Source organism: Euleptes europaea, chromosome 5, assembly GCF_029931775.1.
Source record: "Euleptes europaea isolate rEulEur1 chromosome 5, rEulEur1.hap1, whole genome shotgun sequence".
NCBI classification, from domain to species: Eukaryota; Metazoa; Chordata; class Lepidosauria; order Squamata; family Sphaerodactylidae; genus Euleptes; species Euleptes europaea.
In genome coordinates this window covers 81893436-81915816 of record NC_079316.1, presented here as the reverse complement: position 1 = coordinate 81915816, position 22381 = coordinate 81893436, and the positions used below count along the sequence as shown (strand labels likewise).

Sequence of the window (22381 nt, the reverse complement as noted above, 5' to 3'; positions counted from 1 at the left end):
AGGCGGCGGCGGAGCGCTTCGACGCTCGGCAGCGACTCTCCGCCGCTGACGGCTTGTGCCGGGGGCGGCCTAGAGAGGTCGTTGTTGTCCCTGAGGGGGCGGAAGGGCTGAAGGGGGGAGAAAGAGAGAGCGAGGAGCGCCTTCATTTATTTTTTTTTGGCGCTGGGCTGTGGGGGCTTGGGGACCGGGAGGCGGAGAAGCTTTTAAACCTTGGCGCTTGTGGGGCGGGGGGTTACTCCTTGGGGCAGAAGAAGAAGAAGAAGGGGGCCAGTCAGTTCCCTTTTTTCCTGGTCTCGAGGAAGGGGGGGTGTTGGGGCCGCCAGGTCCCTCTTGGCGGGAGATCTCCAGCTAGCGCCTGGAGGTTGGCAACCCCCTTGAACGGAGGGCCGGCGGGGGTGGGGGCATGGCTCGCGCGCGTTCCTTGAGGTAAGGGGGTCGTCTGAGGCGACGGGGAGGGGGAGAGGCGGAAGTTGCGCTTTGGCGGGTGGGGGGAGGCTGCCCGTCGTCCCCCGGCGCCTCGTCGACCAGAGCGGGAGAGAGAGAGAGCGAGAGCGGCGCCCTTGCAGAAGCCATGTCGCTGCAAACCCCGCAGCCTTCCGCGGCCGCTTCGGACCTCCTGCTGCCCGCGGTGGGCGACAAGCGTTTCTTGCTGGCTTGCGGGATGAATGGGGAGAGCTTGGGCCCCCCGTCGGCGGAGGCGGTGGGCGCGGAGCGAGAGCAGGGGGCGGCGGAGGCGGAAGGAGGAGGGGGGAAGGCGAGCCAGAAGTCGCCGCCCCGGCTGGCCGAACCCGGCGCCGCTTCTGGGGTAAGTCGGATGCTTTTAAATAAATAAATAAATAAATAAAGCTTCCCTCCTGCAGATGCTTTGGTGAGCCCCCAACGAGATGCACTCGATCAGCGTCCTGCATTTTATCGCCTTGGACTTGCCGCTCTCTAAATGCACATTCCCCCCCCCCCAAAAAAATCCAGATTCTCAAAACTCTGCATGGGGGGCTTATTTCTGAGTTCTGAGCATTTGGATGGGGGAAATGTGCATCCAGAGAGCGGCAGATCCAAGGCAAAACTTCCCATGTATGTATGAATGTCTCTAGTGATAAATGACAGCAAAGGTGTAAGCGCATGTGAATTTTTCTCACGCCGCTATCTGGTGTGTTAGCGCGTAATACCTACGTTGGTTGATTTCATTGAAAAACTTTAAGCCTGCCAGTGGCTTGCTGATTTGAAATAATGTATGCGCTTATTGACATAAGTTATCAAGAGAGGAAGGTTTCATTGGTTCCTGCTGTTTTTAGCTACATGCTTGAAATAACTGGTGAATGGGACATACTGAATATGCATGTCCTACAGAACTGCAGCCTTTTTTGGGGGGGGGAGCACTGGAAAAGAATGAGATCCCAACAGATACACATTTTCTAACTTTTGAATTGCCACTGTGATAATGCATTTGTATTTTTGACATGCACATGTGTGCACACGTACAATCTTCTTTCCAGGGGGTTGTGTTTAACAGACCATGTTAAGGTACTATTGGTCCTAATTATAAATATTTATACCTGTTTGCACTAAAATCATAATGCATACTAACACACATTTAACATTTTCCTGCTATAGTTTGCACCATCATTTAATACCTATGTTTTTAAGGCAATAGGTGAGCTAGGGATGAGTGATTAGAACTGTCTACTTGAATGGTGCCCTGACCTGGATGGCCGAGGCTGGCCTGATCTCATCAGATATCAGGAGCTAAGTAAGGTCAGCCCTGGTTAGTATTTGAAGACTGCCAAAGAATACCAGGGTCGCTGTGCAGAGAAAAGTAATGGCAAACCACCTCTGTTAGTCTCTTGCCTTGAAAACCCATACGGGATTGCCATATGTCAGCTGTGACTTGACAACACTTTACACACACACACACACTTGCGAAGTAATCCACTGATCAACTGTTTAGTGACCTACAAAATGAAATTTGCTACATAAAATGAGTCTGGAAGGCCTTCAGCTTCTTCTAGTCCATTCTGTTGTAAGTCAAGATCTTCTATTACTTGCCACATACTAAAACATATTTCCTGATTATAAACAGAAAACACAGACATCCTATACTTGAAGGGTGAGAGGAATAATCTACTGAATCCTGAGTTCACAGCCTTCAAAATAAATTTAAGAAAAAGGTCTGTGAAATAGGAGGGATACCATGTTTTTATGTTTAAAAAGTTTATACCAATGCTCATGCATTTGAATAATATAGTGAAGGGAAGTCTTCTTCTCTAAAAAAACCCCCTAAAATAAATGTTATTAAAAGCACAAAACAGAATGCATGTTCTTGAGGCTGAGGAGTTTTATAACTTCTCCCAACAACGATATTGGTACTGAAGCTCATACAACCTTATCCCATTCAACACTAATTAGCATAGTAGATCCACAGGGTAATGAAACAAAGCCACATATAAGTGACGAAATATAATGGTTTTATTACTAGCAATATCAACATTTCCTACAACAGATGCACTAGAAGGTGAAAAGACATTTAGATCTCTGCAACAATGCATTTGCCAGACCTACCAGAGTGCAGTGGATGGTATCCAAAGGAAAGCTTCTTTTTGAGGTTTTAATTGGACAATAAAGCTCATGGGAGAATAATTTTTAAAAGTTATCCTCCACATGTGAATGGTTATTATATAATGACCCTTATGCTGGATAACTACTATAGGGAGCTCCATACTACTTCCTTTCAGCTTTTCTCCTGCTACAGGAAAGTGCAGGTTGCCATCTGGAGGAAAAAGCAGCAGGAGATTAGCTCCATTAATCAGCCCAACTAATACTGAGTATCATTTATTTTCCTGGCAAATAATTCTACATAGTTTTAACATTTACAAATAGGCAAGGGTGAGAAATTATAATCATTCACTTTTGTGCTGATGACTCAGGTTATACATTAGCGAAAACCTTTTTATAAACTCAGATAGAAGATATTTATTTGATACGTTTATATACTTCCTTTCTGCTATTTCATTCAAGGTGGTTTACAATTCAACAGAATACCTACAGGATGAAACCTACAGAGGAAAAAAGGAAACAAATGCATTCGGACACCTAATATTTGATAAATGACAAAGCTGTTTCACAGTGACTTGGTGGAATAGTCACTTCAGGAGACAGTTCAGGGAGGATGCAGAGCCAAATGGCAGTTGTTTCCCCGACAGGTCAATGAAGCGAGGTTCATTGTGCCTACTTTCCCTCTCATGTAGCCACATGGAATGGCTACTGATGGAAGCAGTCTGGGGGAAAGGATCCAAGGGGCAAGCTGATGGCCTCTTCCTCTAGGGTTGCCAGCCTCCAGATGGTGGCTGGAGATCTCCTGCTATTACAACTGATCTCCAACTGAAGAAAATGGCCTCTTTGGAAGGTGGACTTTATGGCGTTATACCCCATTGAAGTCCCTCCCCAAACCCCGTCCTCCTCAGGCTCCACCACCAAAATCTCCAGGTACTTCCCAACCTGGAGCGGGCAACCCTATCTTCCCCTAATGCAGCCGAGTGGGATGGCTACTGATGGAAGCCGTTTGGGAGAGGCGGAGCCAAATGGCAGTTGGTCCCAAGAAGGCTGCTGGAGGATGCCTTGCTGTCTCACCTCCCCTTCTGATGGAGTTAAGTGCTTGTCTGCTAAATACTCAACTACGCCATCCCAAGGAGTTAGACTCCTGGACAACGTTTTGAGATTGTTTCCATTTATATACAGTAATAGTTTTAAGTTGCTATTTGAAAAAGGGGGAGGTGTAAAATATGGTTGCTATAAAGCTGAAATGTGTTGTAGTTGCTCCAGGGAAGAAGCTAGTCTTGCATATTGGGCCGAAATGTGCCGAGCATGGTGGAAGGTTTGTAAAGCTAAGCTGCAAATTTAAAATTAAAAGTTAAAATTAAAAATAAAGAATTGGTGGTCTTATTGTTTAGATGGTCAGGAAATATGTCTATGGACTGAAGGAAATAAAAAAACCTATTTTAGTAGATGCATAACAAATACACCTGTATATTTTATTGAATTATCTGAATGGCTTGGGTGGAGCTAGCAAAGAGGAAGTCAGAAAAATTTGTTTAAAAAACCCTTAAAATTATCACTATGTTACAGAAATGCTTCAGTATATCAATGAAAGAGGAACAGATGGGAAGTACAGGAACACAGTGATATTTTTGTAACAAAACAAACGTCAAGACTTATAAAACAATTTTGAGAAGAAAAGGGGGGAAAATTCTTACTGGACTGAACTTCAGTTAACTCAAGTTAATTTCGACCTTTTTTATATGATATGAATATTCTGACAGCTCAAACTGCAGATATCTGACACTATAGATAGGGCTGTGTGTGTTCTGTGGAAATATAGGGAAACAATCACAGACTATAGAAATTAATTTCCTGAAATCTTAATTTTCTTCTTTTTTATGTATTGGAGCAAGCCCAACTCTGGGGGCTGCCAGGGACAAGCCCAGTTGGGGGGCTGTCAAGGGACTTGCCCAGCTTGGCTGCAAGTGGGTAGGGCCTCCTTCCAAGTGGCAGTGAACCACACAGCTGGCTTCCATCCACGTGAGTTCAGATACTGCCATCTCTGTTGCTCCCAGCAAGGAGGGCTGGTAGGTCTGCACATCGGCCTGCACCAGGTAGGCCGATGTTAAGGATCACACCCCAATGCCATGCTAACGCCTATTGCTGTAACAATAAAGTTGTGGCCATTTCATCTAGCTACTGTCTCTGTGCCTTATTGCAAATCAAGGTCTGGGGAACATTAGGGGAAGCTTGGCCACTTGGGGGAGGCATCTGATCTAGAGAGTCAGAGGGGGCTTGGCCCTGCTCCCCATAAGCACTAGGCCAGCAAATTAATTTCCTGAAATCTTAATTTTCTTCTTATTTTTTTTTTTAAAGCAAGTTCTAAGACCTTATGGCTTTGAAGGTTGAAAGGCTGTAATTGATAGCTGCTGGAATTTCATAAGCTAGAGAAACATGAATAAGATTTTTAGTGGTTGGGGCTGAACTTCAGTATCCTTGTCCCTTCCTCTGATTAGCAAAACCAAAATATATAATGTAAAATAGCAAAAATGAAAAAAATGTACATTTTTTTAATTTATACCTGTTTTAACTTATATAGGGTAGAGAATTCAGCTTTTCTTGGCACAGAATTTGGATTACTGAGATGCAAAGTTTTAAATTTTTTGGAAAATGCATTCAGTCCTAGCTGTAGATTTGTTTTAGGAGTGCATGTAACTTGCCCTTTGCAAATATTTGTGATGAAAGAACAATATGAAAGAATACAGACTTCTTGTATCATACTCGTGACTTCTGTGGCAGAACTCACATTTTATCACATTTTAAAACCATTAAACTCAACCTACCCAAAACACACATCATTAAACAATTAATAACAGTTAAAATACGTACAAGACATAGAAACAGTAATTAAAACATTGGTTAGGAAGGAGGGATCACTGAGTAGGGTTGCCAGGTCCCTCTTTGCCACCGGTGGGTTTTTTGGGGGTGGAGCCTGAGGAGGGCGGGGTTTGGGGAGGGGAGGGACTTCAATGCCATACAGTCCAATTGCCAAAGCTGCCATTTTCTCCGGGTGAACTGATGTCTATCAGCTGGAGATCAGTTGTAATAGCAGGAGATCTCCAGCTAGTACCTGGCAGTTGGCAACCCAATCTCTGAGGGTGATAAATAAGTCTTGGCCTGCTGGTGGAAGATGGCAACAGAATGGGACAGTAGAATCTCCCTGGGGAGAGAGTTCAGAGCTTTGGTGCCATGATTGAGAAGGCTCTCCTGGGTTGCCACCTGCCTAATATCAGAAGACCGGGGCCCCCAAAGCAGGCCCTCCGAAGATTACTGTAATGGTCAGGCAGGTACATACATATTTTAGCCTCCTACTTTTTTATTAGCTCAGAAATACTGAACTAAGAGTACAGGGAGCTGCCATTTGGGAATCCCCTAAATCCCCTGAAGCAATGATAGTCCCTCTGTGTCTTTTGGAGAGTCACATTCACAATTACCATCAATCAAAAGAGCCATATGACTGCCTATGTGCTATTCCTCCAAGCACAAGCACACAATAATTTAACAAGTGTTAAATATATAACCATAGTCTTTTCCATTATAAGATTGCTTCTGAGCATGTAGGGTGTATCTCAAGTGAGAGCAAGTGTTCCCTCTCTGCCTTCAGTCTCTCTCCTCAGAACAAGGCACAGCAGCTCAGGCGAGAGGGTGTCATTGCCAAGGCTCCCACAACAAGCTGGTACTGGAGAAAGAGGAGTAAAACCCCCAGCCTCGCTGTGGCCTGCTTTTCTTTTTCCAGATGGCTGCCATGGTAGTGGTGGTCTTATTCTCTTCTCTGTTGGGTCACTTCTGTTCCAACAGCTGCTTGGGTGCTGGGATGAGAGTGGAGATGCTGCAGAGAAGGGTGGGGGTTGTTGGAGGGGATGGGCCCTTCACTTCCATCCCTAGCATGAGGCCTGCAGCTCTCCATTTACCCAACCTCCAGTCCCTGTGGTGGCACTTGTTTCAAGGTGGAAGCCACCTGCCAACCACAAGCCCTATACAGTAATGGCATCACCCACAGGTACCACATTTGGGAACAGTGCCCAGTAGAGCAATAGTGACACATCACGAGCCACTGATTATCACTGCTGTCGAGTCTGGGTTCTTAACCTGAGGACAATTAAGTTATTGGCGGCGGGGGGGGGGGAGGTAATATGGGTCCAACAAGCTAAGTTATTTGTAAGTTATTCATTGTTTGTCTATATATAATAGTAATAATATCAGTGAACATGCTGTCATTTGGGATTTTGTTTCCCACTGTGAATACTGGGCAATCAGGCATTTTCCCACCAGGCTGCTTTGTGGCAGTGTGGCTAGGGCTGTGCTGCTCTCTCTTATAGAGCTATTCGTGGTTGTGTGTGTGTGTGTCTGTGTAAAGTGCCGTCAAGTCCCAGCTGACTTATGGTGACCCCTTTTGGGGGGTTTTCATGGCAAGAGACTAACAGAGGTGGTTTGCCAGTGCCTTCCCCTGCACAGCAACCCTGGTATTCCTTGGTGGTCTCCCATCCAAATACTAACCAGGGCTGACCCTGCTTAGCTTCTGAGATCTGACGAGATCAGGGTAGCCTGGGCGTGGTTAGAACCCAATTAAATGCATTGATTGGACAGCAAACTCCTCCTTTGTCACTTACTGTGTGCTGAGAAAGCTAACAGTGCCACTTGCATTTATCATTTGTTGGTTTTCTTTTCCTTGTTTCCTTTTCTGAGCTCTGTACAAACATGGATCTAGCCTGCATTTAACCCCAGGTGTGGGAATGTAGCTTTACACTGTGGAGAGGGGTAAAATTGAAGAAGAGGATTAAGCTGTAATAATTCCCCCCCTCCAAAGGGATATAACAGGAGCCCTGTGGCGCAGAGTGGTCAGCTGCAGTGCTGCAGTCCAAGCTCTGTTCACGACCTGAGTTTGATCCCTACTGAAGTTGGTTTCAGGTAGCCAGCTCAAGGTTGACTCAGCCTTCCATCCTTCCGAGGTCAGTAAAATGAGTACCCAGCTTGCTGGGGGTAAAGGGAAGATGACTGGGGAAGGCACTGGCAAACCACCCCGTAAACAAAGTCTGCCTAGGAAACGTCGGGATGTGATGTCACCCCATGGGTCAGGAATGACCTGGTGCTTGCACAGGGGACCTTTACCTGTAACAATCACAGTTTCGGGGGGGGGAAGTGCCATACAAAGAAGCATTTTTACAGTAGGGCTTCATAAGCATTGTTAACAAGATCACTGAAAAACATCAGTACTTTCTTTGAAACAAAGTCCTTATGCAGAAAGCATAAATCCAGAAGCTGAAGAACTACATTGAATGATCACATTCTTTAAAAAGGAGCGCATTCTGAAATGTTCCTGCTTGGATTCAAATAGACACTTTGCTCAGACAGATGAAGCTGTTCCTAAAACCTCCTATCACATTGTGTTCCATATTACTGAATATAGAAAGTCCCATACAATTGTCAAGGATGTTGTCACGCCATGTCTACTAGAAGCAGCAAGGCTTGTCCTTGAGGAGCAACAAGTAGGAAAAGTGACCCTGATCTCACTTTTGAATGACACCATCAGAATCCTAACCTTTGAAATAACCAAAGACATTTTGGATCAAGCTTAAATGAAAGCAAACCTCTACTTTGTCCTTATTTATTTAGAAAATTTCTATGCCATCTGTTTAGAGAACCTGCTTGAGAGAGGTTATAAAATAAAACACAATAAGTACACAGCATATTAAAAGCTTCAGTTAGGTGAATCAACAGATATTTCCTCTTCTGCGCAATTGCTAGTGTAATGTTCAGTATCTGCAAGGCAACTCCATGAAAGAAGGTGTTTGCTGTGTGAATTGTTGAATACAACTACCCATGGAGAAGATTCATTCGGGACACTGGGAAATTTTGTTATCAACAAGCTGGAACCATTGAAGTTAGTATATACACATTTGGGCACTGCTGATTATGCACATTTATTCTGGGTTCTGAGCATTCATGACACAGGTCACCTTGCAAATCTCATCCACCCATTTCTTGATATACTTTGTCTATGAAGACAAAGGCTTCAGGGGGGGTGTACTCTCATTCTCTCTCAGCAGTCTGCACACCATCACTGCCTCAGAGGAGGAGACTTAGGTGCTGTAACTGCTCTTCATCACTTGTTCTCTTTTTTTCCCACCTCCCACACATGCAGATTAGCTTCATTATTTATGGTGATCCTATGGGTTCTGCTGGTTTCTACTACACACAGGTCCCTATCCTACAATTTACTTTCATCTCCAACAAGATGCAGAACCATTTTGATGCAGCTGTATTATTTTCAGCATGCAGTTCTGGTTTAGGGTGGCTGATAACCGAGTGAGCACCACCTCCAGCATTCCCATGTTCTGCACATCTACTAGGGTTCGGTTGAGCTATTTTGGTGCAAGTGGATTTAGAATTGCATTAGGGATTGGGAGGGGATTCTGTCAATGAAATTGGGTAACTGCTCTGCTGCTTCTTTCTTGTGACATTTTTCTTTTGGAAAGAGCATTTTGCCCCTACTTTCCAACACAAGACTGAGAGAGGATGCAGGCACAAGCATCTGTTCACTTCACTCACCATCAAGCTCCAGAACTGGGTAGTTGAACCATAGCAAGTTCACCTTCAGGAAGACCTACTGCTCAACAGCCCAGGGGAGCAGGCATGAGCAATGCAGGTCGACAATATCGCTCACATGTGAAAAAGCATGTTCACTTGCACACTCATCAGATAGCACGAGAGGAGCCTCTGGGCCACAGAGAGAGGTCTGGCCACAGAATGTCTGTTTTTTGGCCTAGTAGCTCAGTGGATTGGTGGTCTGCAGCTCCTAGGGCTCAGCGAGGTACTCCCTCACCATTGCAGCCTCCGTATCCTGTCTCATGCACCTCTTGTTCCCAGAGTGGCTGAGTGCCTGCCCGATGAGCTCCATCTCCAAGGTCATCTCAGCAGTTGCTGCGGGGGACCTGAGTAGAAGTAATCAGAGATGTAGATATCACCAAAAAAAAGTAGAGTTCTTTGGTTGTGAGAAGATAACAAGCTGACTTTCAGGACTCTGACTTGATAACCTTTTGATGAAAAACTAGTGGTGAATACCTGTCTCTGAAAGAATTTTCCTCATCTCATTTGCTGCAATGTACCATTGTTGAGTTTGGCTTTTCTACCATTAAAACTAAAGGAAAAAATAGTTTGGATATTACTCATGACCTGCAGTGGGCTCTAACTGTAACAAAGCCTCATAGAAGCTGTTTGAGACATTCTACTAATATTTCTCATTTTTCGTGTGTTTGGTAATAAGTGTCCAACTTCATTTAGTAAAACAAACGTTATATTTTATTAGCTAGTGAAATGAGCAAATGATGAAGTATTACTTTTGCAGGACAGTACTCAGCTCAAACCCAACCCCTTTCTGACTATATATTACTCTTCCTACACACTTGACACTGAGAGACACTGTCCTTCAGTGTTACTACTCTGAAGATGCCTGCCACAGTTGCTGGCGAAACGTCAGGAAAGAAAATTCCAAGACCACGGTTACACAGCCCGGATAACCTACAAGAACCAATGAACTCTGACCGTGAAAGCCTTCGACAATATGATGAAGATATTATTTCCTAATTTTCCTTTTCCAATTTGTCATTTATAAAAGGAAGGAATTAGTTTTGATGACAAAGGGTTACAGTGCCAAAAAATGTTCTAAAGGAATAGACTCCCATATTTATCATATAGAACACAAATCAGTTTTTGTTCTGTAGAAGTCTTTTTATTGCTAGTTTATGATAATTCAGTCTAAAAATTTCCCAAGATACTCCTTTGTGATGGAATTAAAATAATGGATTTTATACTATAATTTTTGAGAAGGAAAACACATCCGTTTTCTTTCCTCATTTTCTTGGTAGATTACATTGTAGCATACTTTGTACAATTATTTTTTTCAAAGGATTTTTTTTTGCCACCTTCAGAACACCTACCTAAAATGGAGTACATCCCAGTGCCGTCATACTTAATCACTGTACTAATCATTTGCACTCATTCTTAAGAACTATTTGTATGCGGCATGTGTGCATATGCTCTATTCAGAATCTTGTTCGGTAAGTGGAAAGGAGTTCAACAGTATTCTTAGAGCACCATAGGAGAAATTATAGTCTTTAGCCTCTTATTTCAAAGCTAGCTGATTATCAGCTATGGAAAAAAAATAGTCATTGGTTGTTTCATTAAACAGTAGTTTAATATTATCGTCAGAAAGCCCATCTCTAAAAAATAGTTTTCTTATAAATGCAAACACATGCCGAAGCATGAGCTGTTTGTGGTTTGAGTACTTTGTCCAAATATAATACATTAAAATTCAGGGTATAATAGTAATTCAACATCTTTATTGGAGCTATGTGATATTTTTGCTTTATCTACTTTAGCTTTGTTACTTTAGACAGAGAATGTTTTAAGATACAATTTTAGAAAGGAAATAACAGCGCAAATAGTTCCTGAAAAATATGACTCTACCACAGGACTTACAGTGCAAACCTAAGGAGAGTTACTCCAGTCTAAGCACTTTGAAATGAATGGGCTTAGACTGGGGTAACGCTCCTTAGGACTGCACTGATAGGGATGGTAGGAGTACGTTGCTCAAATGGCAGAATATGTACATCCTTTCTGGAAATAAAATGGGGAGGAATAAAGAGTTTTGTCAGCAAAGCACCTAAGTTTAGGGAGTACAAAGTGTCTGATCTCAATCTGTAGGTGGCAAGTAGTATTAGTCCATGCCAGTGCAGTTCTGATGATCTTAGCCTCTAGCCAATGAATCCTCGACACCAGGAATTCTGGTCAAAGGTTTTTTCTGTGGGCAGTCACACTGCCACTCTCTGATATACACAGTCTCCAGATAGTCCTCGACAAGACTGTTTATTCAGCTTTCCTAATATCTTCCCCTCCTTCCTATCAGTTTCAGCATTCACTTGAAAAGAATTGCTGTGTCTGTCTAGTCTTATACAAGATTCATCTGTACATCAGAAAACGTTGTATGCATCCCAGGGCTCTACAAGTTGCATTTTTATGTTTACGCATTGAGAACATAATGTCTGATAGGCCAAACATACTTTCAAAGACATATATAATAAATACAGATTTGAACTTCAGAAGCCATTGTTCACTGGCCTGAGAAAGTCTTTAAAATATATGGCTTACCTCCCAGCTAGAATGTACAAGGATGGGTAACTTTTGCCATCAACCCCCCCCCCCAAATGCTGCTCCAAGTCTATGTTCATTTCCCATAATGTGTGAAGTAGATTTCTACCCAACAGAAGTATATGTGTGCTTATTTCTTATGGGACCTGAGCACAGTTGTCTTTGTCAAGATTGCACTCTTTGCGTTTGGTTGTAAACATAGCAGCATTTTTGGTGACTTTGTATTCATTCTGGGCTATTTCCAGCTCTTTATAAATCATTATTATTGTGTTCCTTTTAAACAAAAGATGTGTTCTTTGTACTAGAAGCTTTGTATATGTACTAGAAGCTTTGTATATCACAGCACTGCATTGCTTTTTTCTAACTGCAGGGGTTGGAAAGGGGAACCAAAAGTGATATTTCCCCTTTCAACAACTTCATTTCCACTATCAGCCAGAAGCAAGAAGATGCTGGAAGTTCACCTACACAGTTTGTTATTGCAGATATAAAAAATGGTAAGAGAATAAAAAGCTTCATTATGTAGTCACTGGTTACTCCAGGAGGTACTCGGTATATTATTGTTAGTAGCTGTCATTGTTTTTATTTGCGTTGTGACAGTGCCTTGGGTGCCTGGAAGCAAAACTGTCTTTGTATAGTCATGGTAAATGACACTCCACAGTAAGAACTTGCATTCTAAAAAATGCAAGACATAACATATGACTGAGATAAATAAATCAGCAGTGGATTGTAGGGTAAAGTAACTAATGAGCTTTAGAGTGTGCAATTTGCACATGTAGTAAGCTAATCAGTGGTGGTAATCATAGCTTGCCACCTGCTTAGCTGTTCTCAAATGTCAGGTTTCTTTCTATAAGCACTAGAAGAAATGGGACTGCAGAAAGGACTTTAAATAACATCAACTGCATGTTTAAGAAAGCGTTTGTGAAAGTTGGGGCTGACATTAGAGGCAAGGAAGAGCACTGTTTTAAAGCTCAGCAACAGCAGATACAGGAATAGGCGGAACTCTAGGGTAAAAATACGTATACTTCTTTAGTAGTCATTTTATTCTATGTTCAGTATGCAAAGTACATGGCTCATTTATCCTCAAAAAGGGTATAAGAGGTCAGTCTCCTAGTTTAAATGACAGAGGATTCTCTCATGGCCACTCAGGTAATTCAGTCAAGCTTATGTGTGTGATTTGGGGTCTCTGCCCCCCTTCTGCCATCCAAATATAAAACTGAGTCCAGTAGGTAGATTTTTATACTTGGATGGTGGAAGAAGGAGTAACATAAACTCAGTCATTTATTATTAGGGGTGTGTACCTATTTTTTCCATTATTTTTTGGGTTTGGGTTTATTAAACCTGAAAAATTTCAAAAAAAATCTGGAAAACCCAGATATATATATTTTAAAAAATTAGGTTTAATAAACCTGAACCCAGAAGATGCAGTAATAATAATAAGCAGGGGAGCATTAGCCTTGTTGCCTGCAGGCTCTGACTCTATGGAGCCCGCAGACCATGTGGAGGCCCGATCTGGCATTCAGCTTGGAGAGGGAGGCAGGGCGTTCCTATCCACATTGCCCATCTTCTCTGTAGAAGGCCAGCGGCGTGGATCTGAGTCAGTAAACAGGTAAGTACAGCGGGTGGAAATGGGGGAAGGAAGGACAGAAATGGAAGGCAAGGGAGAGGGAGGGATTATTCAGCATTATTCAGGTATGCTTTTCGGCCCCCGTTTTTGGTTGCCATTTTTGCCGGTTAAAAAAATTCAACATATCGATATGCACAGTCCTATTGTTGTTGTTGTTGTTGCTTTATTGTTAGTATGTTATTATTGTTGTTTTATTATTGTTTTATTATTATTTAATATGGGTTGCCTTGAGGGAGGCTTCTGTCTTTTAAAAGGAGGAGACAGATCTGTTAATACCTTTTTGAGGATAAGAGGCCCATGCCTCCTGCAAGTGGCCAGAGGGGCATGACAACCCTAAGTGAGGTAAGCACTTGATCATGATAAAATCATTACTAAAAATTATATGTATGCACTAGAATAAGAGCAAGCTGTGCCGAAAAGCAAAATTCAGAAGAAAACAAAACATGTTTGCAGGCTGGCTGACCAGCATACTGATCGTATAAGTATGGCTAATCATAACACTACACATCTTTCCTTATACCATGGTCTGGGTTTTATGCTGTTTTTATGCTTCTTTTATGGGTTCTTTGTGCTTTTAATTTTCTGAGCTGTTATTGGCTACGTTTTAAATGTTTGTGAATTTTAAATGATTTTATGATGTTATTTTGCTTAGGATAGGATGATTAACAGCCCATTCCTGAGCTTTCAGCGTGCGGGGACGGTGGGGAGGAGACACCACTGTGGCGCCTCCTAAGCCATTCCACGGCTGCCAAAAGCTCGAAAAAAGCCTTTTAAATGGGGCCTTTTGGCCCGTTGAGAAGAGTGAGGCTGTAGCTGCTAAAACCCGGAATGCCTTCCGGCGTCCAGGGGTGGTGCTGCTGCGGCAGAGCCGGGAGACCAGCATCTGGGCCTCCCTGCCAGTGTTGGGGCCACTTATGGCAGCGTAAGTAGCCCGGATGACGGCGGGGAGGGCAGGGGGGCCAACACCGACGCAGCCCCTTCCTGGAAGTCAGGAATGCGCTGTTAATGTATTACTGATTAACAATATCTCATTTTTTAAATTGACTTTAATATGGGGTGATCATCTTCAATAAACCTATTACCGCCTCCAGAAAGTAATTCACAACATTCTCTGTCTCACCTGTGATAAAGCTGGGTCTCATCCTCATAATAGAATCAGTTCACTTCAGACAGCTTTTTTTTAAAGTATTTTCTTTAAGAAAAACTACATGGATAGCACTACTAGACTGTAACAAGCTGCAGGGCTGTAAAGAACTATGTGGGAAGGAGATTTGGAATTTCCCCCTTTATAGCAACATAGAGTAAACCTGTTGAGCTCTGGGGCTACATGAGTTGCTGCTAGCTCACCTAGAAACCTCAGTAGTTTAGTTCATTTGTCCTATGATATAGTATGCTAAAGTTCAGGGCTACTTAAACATACTGCTGATAATCTAGCCTTAAACTTGAGTAGTACAATACAAGAGCTGGGAGTAATTTTCTTTCCCTCCCTGTGTTGTAGAAGAAAAATGCCAATCCTTTTTCCTTTAATTTCTTTACCTGATTGTCTGCTTCCGCAAAAACCACTATTTACTATGTTAGATTAGAAGAATCAGATTAACACAGGGATAAATTGTTTGGACTTGAAATCTCATAAATTGTTTTTTTTTTATTTACTTCAGTGAAAGAGCTTCCTCCCCTTGGCCATGATGTTAGGCAAAAACAGCGCAACTCTATAGATACACTTCCAGTAGAAATGAAAGTTTCTGTTCCTCCAGAAGCTCCTCTTCACATCCAAACCAAAACTGTGAAAGACTTCCAGTAAGTTCATTATTGTTTTGAGTGAATGCACTACTAATTTTGATTTCTTGATATGTTCTATTATTTTAATAACGTAATTACAATAAATACTGCTTGACTAGGACTTTGGAATTAATACCCTGGTTATTTGTTGAAGTTGCCATGGGACTCCCTTCATTTCAAAAATAAAATAATACCTGAAACTGGAGGGTGGGATGTTATTCCCCCTTCTCTCCGAATATAGATACAGTAAATCTATATGCATGTAAGTTTGTGTGGAAAGAAAATATAGGAATAAAAGTTAACATTGACGAAGTAGAATATAGTATCTAGATCTCTCTCCCCCCCCCCTCTCTCTCTCTCTCACACACACACACACACAAATAAACAGCAGTGGGTCATGATGTGATTTACTGTGAGGGTAACAGCTTGCCCTACTGAGATAGTGGCCAGTTGCATTACTTGACACATTACTTGTGTCGGGATAGGAGCTAGTTATTACACAATAATAGTTCCATTATACCAGACAGGGATCCCCTTTTCCATAGATTTGTGTGAAAACAAGAAGAGATGGACAATGCAACGTTACTTTATGCTCTTTAGAGTTACCAACCTTCAGGAGAGGCTGGGAGTTCTTCCAGAATTACAGCAGATCTCCAGCCTACAAAGATCAGTTCCCCCAGGGGAAACAGCTGCTTCGGAGGGTAGACTTCATGGTATACCATAGAATCTCAGAAAAATGGAAGTCCTAGAGTGACATCACCTCCCACACACACACTGAGCTCCCTCCCCATATTCTGTCCTCCCCAGGTTCTGTCCCTAAATCTCCAGGAATTTCTCAAGCCAGCCCTAGCAACCCTACCCTTAGCTCAAAGATCTATATAACTTTATTTTGAGAATGTCCAGGCCAGGATCAAAGAGCAAGTTCAAATATGTGCTAGAGCTTGCAGATGCCAGCACAATGTTTTGTGTTTGTTTTTTTGAACAGTAGACATGCCAAATCACAAACTGAATTTGTAAATCTCTCATCTATGAAAAGAATCTGCTATATGAAGCCATGTGGAGCTTCTGAACATGAAAGACATAGCCTCCTTAAGCATAGGGCTGCCAACCTCCAGGTGGTGGCTGGATCTTCCGCTATTACAACTGATCTCCAGCCGATAGAGATCAGTTCCCCTGGAGAAAAAGGGTTCTTTGGCAATTGGACTCTATGGCATTGAAGTCCTTCCCCTTTCCAAACCCCACCCTCTTCAGGCTCCACCTCCAAAATCTCCAGGTATTTCCCGACCCAGAGCTGGCAACTTTCCTAACGCATGTAGTTAAGGTGTTGTTTGGATCCCAACACCAATGTACTCTGCTATGTTATGCAAAAGGACATAAAGGTGTTTGATTTTTAAGTCTGCATAGTTAAAAATGCTATTTTGATATACATGTAATTATACATTATGTATAACCTAGAGGTTTAAAACATATGGGAAGAGATTCATAACCCAATATAAGTGTGTTCGGGTTAATATTTACTACAGTTGTATCTCTAAAATGTATTGAAGGTTGTTTCTGTAAAATATTCTGAAAACTGCATTTAAAATGAATTCATGTTTTGTGCTTTCTGTTTAGAGAAGACATAGAAAAAGCGAAGTTGTCAGGAGACTGGAAAACAGTGTATGAGTTTTATTCAACAACATTTGATTCTTTTTCAGAAGCCAATACTGCATTTAAGGTAAAAAAAAAAAAAGCAGCCTGTTTTATTTGAACACTGACAAGTAATATACATTATTTATAAATACCAAGGAATGGAAAAATACTAGCTAGATGCATAAGGACATTCTGTTTGGTAGGTGAGGGATTAACAGTGCATTCCTAAGAAGAGTTACTCCAGCCTAAGCCCATTGAAATGAATGGGCTTAGACTGGAGTAACTCACCTTAGGAATGCACTGTAAATTTACTCAGCCCTTCTACTTTTATAGTGATCAGGGCTACAAGTAGTTTCATAGCCCATTCCTGACCTCCTAGGATGGAAATCCTCAGGAGGACAAAAAGGGGCTGTACCGGCATTGGGGCCTCCCATGCCGGCGCCAGGGCTACTTACACTGTGTTAAGTGGCCACAACACTGGCGGGGAGGCCCAGACACTGGTCTCCCGACACTGCCATGGCAACGCCGCCCGGGGTTGTTGGCTGGGCCTTCTGCCGGCGTCCCACTGGTGCAAACCCCTGCGCCAGCATCTGGGGGGGGGCATTCCTGGGGTGTGCCGGGGGGGGGGGAGCAGAGCTGCTAATAGGCAGCTTCCTGTCCCCTTTTGGCCCGGCATGCCGGCGGGGAGATTGGCGTTGCTGCGACTCCTTTTTTGCAGGCGCAGCATTGCTGTTCTCAATGGGGTGAAAAGCCCCATTTAAAAAAATAAAAAGCCTTTTAAAGGCTTTTAAAAGCTTTTCGGTGGCCAGGGAACAGCTTATAAGGTGCCGCGGTGGCACCTCAGCAATGCCATCCCTGGCCGCCGAAAGCTCAGGAATGGGCTGTACATCAGATAGCAGAGACAGTTCATTAATAGCTGCCATCCCCCAGGCATTATTGCTGGCCTCCCACTTTTATTGGTGTGATACATCCCTCATTCATTCATCTTTATTACAGCCATCATCTTTATTACAGAACCAGACTGAGTTCTTGGTTCTGTTCTGCTTATCTAGACAAGACCCTTCCATGAAAAGTGAGACTGAGCATTTGTAATTTAGTAAAATGCTTTTAATAATAAGAGAAAGCATAAAGATTGTACACGAAAAAAGATTACCGGAGGCTAGCTTATCACATTGTTGAATAATGAAAAATTCAGCAAGGCAGTTAAACTATGGTTGCCAGCCTCCAGATGGTGGCTGGAGTTCTCCTGGGATTATAGCTGATTTCTAGGCGACAGAGATCAGTTCACCTGGAGAAAATGGCTGCTTTGGAAGGTAGACTCGAAGTCCCTCCCCTCCCCAAACCCTGCCCTCCTCAGGCTCCACCCTCAAAACTCCAGGTATTTCCCAACCTGGAGCTGGCAACCCTAAATTAGACTCTAATTAGATTCCCAGTTCTTGCTCAAAAGACATTAAGAAGGCCAACATGGCATTTGTCCTATAGTTTGTAAGCATCTGGCACAGCTCCCGGAGGTCAGTATGACTATCAAACAGAAAGATTGCAACAGCAATGTTCATGGATGTATGAGAATGTTAGATGTATTAGCTCTGTGATATATTGGAATGTAAGAATTAAAAAAAACTAATAATGTTTAAGTGAATGAGGTTAACGAATGAATGGAACAGTTCTAGAGTTTACATTTGTAATGCAAGCATGGGAAAACATTAAGCAGGTAACTAGTTCCATCTGTTATCTCAACATACAGAGATACGGTGATGCTCCTTTTGATTCCATTGAAGACTGTGGAGTTGATATTAATTTTGTGAATGCTGTTTATGATGCCTTGCTAATTGCAGTAAGTAAAAATTCGATTTTTAAAATTCTGATTTTCTGTTTAGTATTTTGCATATTGAAATGTCTTGTGCAAATCACCGTTGTTACATAATTAGAACAGTGTTATTTACTTATGCTACTAATTTATAGTTCAGATATCTTCAATGCAAAAATTATATTCTACGAATACTATACATATTACTACTAAGGCAACCTTTTAAATTAAAAGCATTTATCAACCATTGCTTACAGTTATATTTCATTAAGACATGTTGAGCTTACCAACGAAACTGTACTAATTCACAGCCAATTAGCAATGGACTTGAAATTTGGAGTGGAAATTCCAGAAGTTTGGAAAGAAAACTCCCCCCGTTTGGAAACACCAAGCCCAACCCCTCCTTGTAAAATTTGAACTTAATCATAATGGACCTGGTGCCAGCCCTTCACACTGCCAGTATCCCAAAATGTACTGTTGTTGGGGTTGGGGTTACTATCAGTAGGAGAGGACTGGCAATAACAGAGCAAGTGTTACCTTTTAAGGCGGGAAGCATAGGAAATGTCCTATCCAGCACTTCAATGTCAGTGGATACTTCATGTGACTAGCAAAGCCTTCAGGATGCTGCTACACCTTTCTACCAGTTACTGCTGCTGGTCCTCCTAATCGTTAGCTATTCTATCTCCCACGCCCTTCAAAAATGATTATGTTTTAAGGAGGAGTGGGACCAATAGAAAGCACTAGTTGGGGAGCTCCCATGCTCAGAATGCACCAACATTATGAGCTGGAACAGAACTCTAGGAAAACCCTGAACGCTTTGATATTTCTTGGGAAAACTCAGCCAGTTACAAAATGAGTTGGGAATATTTTATACTTAAAAGTCAAGGGAGGGCTATTCCTTCCAGAACAATTCACCCAAGAGAGGGCAGGAAACACCTACCTTTCACAGCTCTTCTGTTGATGCCCAACACATTTTGTGTTCTATCTGTAAGGATGTCTATTTGTAGTAGAAGTCTGCAAACAAACAGTTAATTATTCAAATTAATATGTGAAATTTAGGCCCCATCCCCATCCCCATCTCTTGCTACTACATCTTTGCCCACATTACCCTATCAGCATTGCTAGGTTACAATGTTACTAGGCTAGTGGATTGTACTGTTTATGTACTGTGTAGTTTTCTTCACTGCCTTCTATCTCCTTGCTTTTTTTTGCCTCTGTTCCTTTGTTGATTATCTTTGCTTACAGTTCTTTCAGTATGGTTTGGTTCTTCTTTCTGAAACTATTGCATCACACAATCAGTTTGGCTCTAAGACTCCCCATATTGTAATGCCTCGATATACTGGGGCCTCTGCTGAACCATCAGCATGTTCCATGAAGCCCCTCCTGTCCCTAGGGCCTGCAGAGAGTTCGAACTGTTTCTGCCCAAATTCCATCATTCTTAATGGCAACCACAGACCTTTGGAATGGGTTGTCAAAAGAAGTGCAAGTAACACCATGTTTCTCAGTGTTCAGAAAATGTTTCAAGGCAGAACTCTTTAAGAAGTTTACTGCTGTTTGCCAGTCCTGGACTGCTTCCATACTTGGGTGGTTTTCCATGGTAGTCTGGTTGCTAATGCAATTATTTGTGAAATTTCCCTTGCAACAGAAATTCCAGACAGCCCATTGTAATTCAATTTCTCTCAATTTTTAGCAGCAGTTTCCCTTTCCCGGTGCATTGAAGCCCCTCCCAGCTGTGTGATCACATGACCCTCAGAATTCTCCTCCCACCCTGTTTTAATTTTTGATACTTTGATGAACATAGTTAACAGTGCTGCATAGAAACAAATACTTTTAAAATACTTTTTTAAAACAAAAAACCTCACATATTTGAAAACACCTCTGACAGTCCTCTCCCCCCGCTCTAAAAGACAGTCTGAGATGTGGCTGATCCTCTTCTGCTCTTTAAAAAATGAGCATTATTAATGCTGGATGGGAATAATGCAATACCATGAAAATTGGAATGGTTTCCAATTGGCAAAGGTGTCAGACAAGGATGTATTTTATCTCCCTATCTCTTCAATCTATATGCAGAACATATAATTAGGAAAGCAGGATTAGATTTAGATGAAGGTGGAGTGAAAATTGGAGGGAGGAACATTAATAATTTGAGATATGCTGATGACACTACATTATTGGCAGAAAATAGTGAAGATTTGAAACAACTACTGCTGAAAGTTAAAAGAGAAAGTGCCAAAGCAGGACTGCAGCTGAACATCAAGAAAACAAAAGTAATGACTACAGGAGAATTACACAACTTTAAGGTTGACAATGAGGAAATTGAAATTGTTCAAGACTTTCTATTCCTTGGCTCCACCATCAACCAAAAGGGAGACTGCAGCCAAGAAATTAGAAGGAGATTGAGACTGGGAAGGGCAGCCATGAAGGAGCTAGAAAAGATTTTGAAGGGTAAGGATGTGACTCTGGCCACCAAGACTAGATTAATTCATGCCATCATATTCCCTATTACTATGTATGGGTGTGAAAGCTGGACAATGAAGAAAGCTGATAGGAAGAAAATAGATTCCTTTGAAATGTGGTGTTGGAGGAAAGTGTTGCGGATTCCGTGGACTGCCCAAAAAACAAATCAGTGGGTTATAGATCAAATCAAGCCTGAACTGACCCTAGAAGCTAAAATGACTAAACTGAGGCTGTCGTATTTTGGTCACGTCATGAGACGACAAGAGTCACTGGAAAAGACCGTCATGATAGGAAAAGTTGAGGGCAGCAGGAAAAGAGGAAGACCCAACAAGAGATGGATTGACTCAATAAAGGAAGCCACAGCCTTCAATTTGCAAGATCTGAGCAAGGCTGTCAAAGATAGGACATTTTGGAGGACTTTCATTCATAGGGTCGCCATGAGTCGGAAGCGACTTGACGGCACTTAACACACACACACATGAAAAAACTTGGAAAAGAAACCTCTTTGTATTTGCAGAGCCATCAATGATCCCCCTCCTCTCTTTGAACAGTTAGATTCGAGTCCAGTAGCCCCTTAGAAACCAACAAGAGTTATCAGGGTATACGCTTTTGAGAGTCAAAGCTCTGACAAAGAGAGTATTGTTGGTTTCCTAAGGTGCTACTGGCCTCAAATCTAACTGTTCTACTGCAGACCAATGTGGCTACCCTCAGAAAGTAATTTTGAACAAAATGTTTAAATACTTATTGGAAACGTCTTTTGGCTGGTTAAAACTAAGAAATATCCTTTAGATCATTATCCATTGTCAGAAACTGCAGTGTTCATACCAGGTAACTTTTTGTTGTCTCATAAAAATCTGATCCAGTCCTTATTCAGGACCACAACCAATTTCTATCAGATAGCTCTTATGCAAGAATAACTTGTTTATGGTCTCCAGCGTGTACATGTTTAATAGAGAAATCAACAAAGGATAGCTGTGCACACAAAGGCTAGATTACTAAGTGCCAGTTTCACTCAGTGCAGTGTTATATATAGTTCATTTTTATGCATATATTTTCATTTTTACGCATATATTTTCAGAAATAACGTATTTAGCTTGTTTGCATAGCTTTTCTCTTTCATCTGCCTTTGGAAATCTGAATGGAACTTTAGTCCAGGGTTATTTCCTTGGCAATGCTCCTCTAACTTACACTGGCACAAGAGTTTCTCTGTCTAATTTAGCTAATCTCCCTATTATAAAGTTGTGACTATTCTGTTTAGTCTTATCCTGTCTGGCATCTTTTGGAATGGTTCCTAGCAGCTGTCAATCTTTTCTTGCCAGAGTAATTTTGCTCATTTCCCTACA

General features: G+C 42.1%; 1 protein-coding gene across 1 annotated transcript in view; it reads left to right on the top strand.

Annotated features, from left to right (window-relative positions):
- The first annotated feature begins 571 nt into the window (after nucleotides 1-571).
- The window catches only part of HECTD2 (HECT domain E3 ubiquitin protein ligase 2), a 51945-nt gene continuing 30135 nt past the window's right edge, over nucleotides 572-22381 (top strand). The window contains exons 1-5 of the mRNA XM_056849564.1: nucleotides 572-805; nucleotides 12110-12233; nucleotides 15022-15160; nucleotides 16757-16859; nucleotides 18519-18608. Of these exons, the coding sequence (XP_056705542.1) occupies nucleotides 572-805; nucleotides 12110-12233; nucleotides 15022-15160; nucleotides 16757-16859; nucleotides 18519-18608 (690 nt within the window). The remainder of the gene's footprint in view (nucleotides 806-12109; nucleotides 12234-15021; nucleotides 15161-16756; nucleotides 16860-18518; nucleotides 18609-22381) is intronic.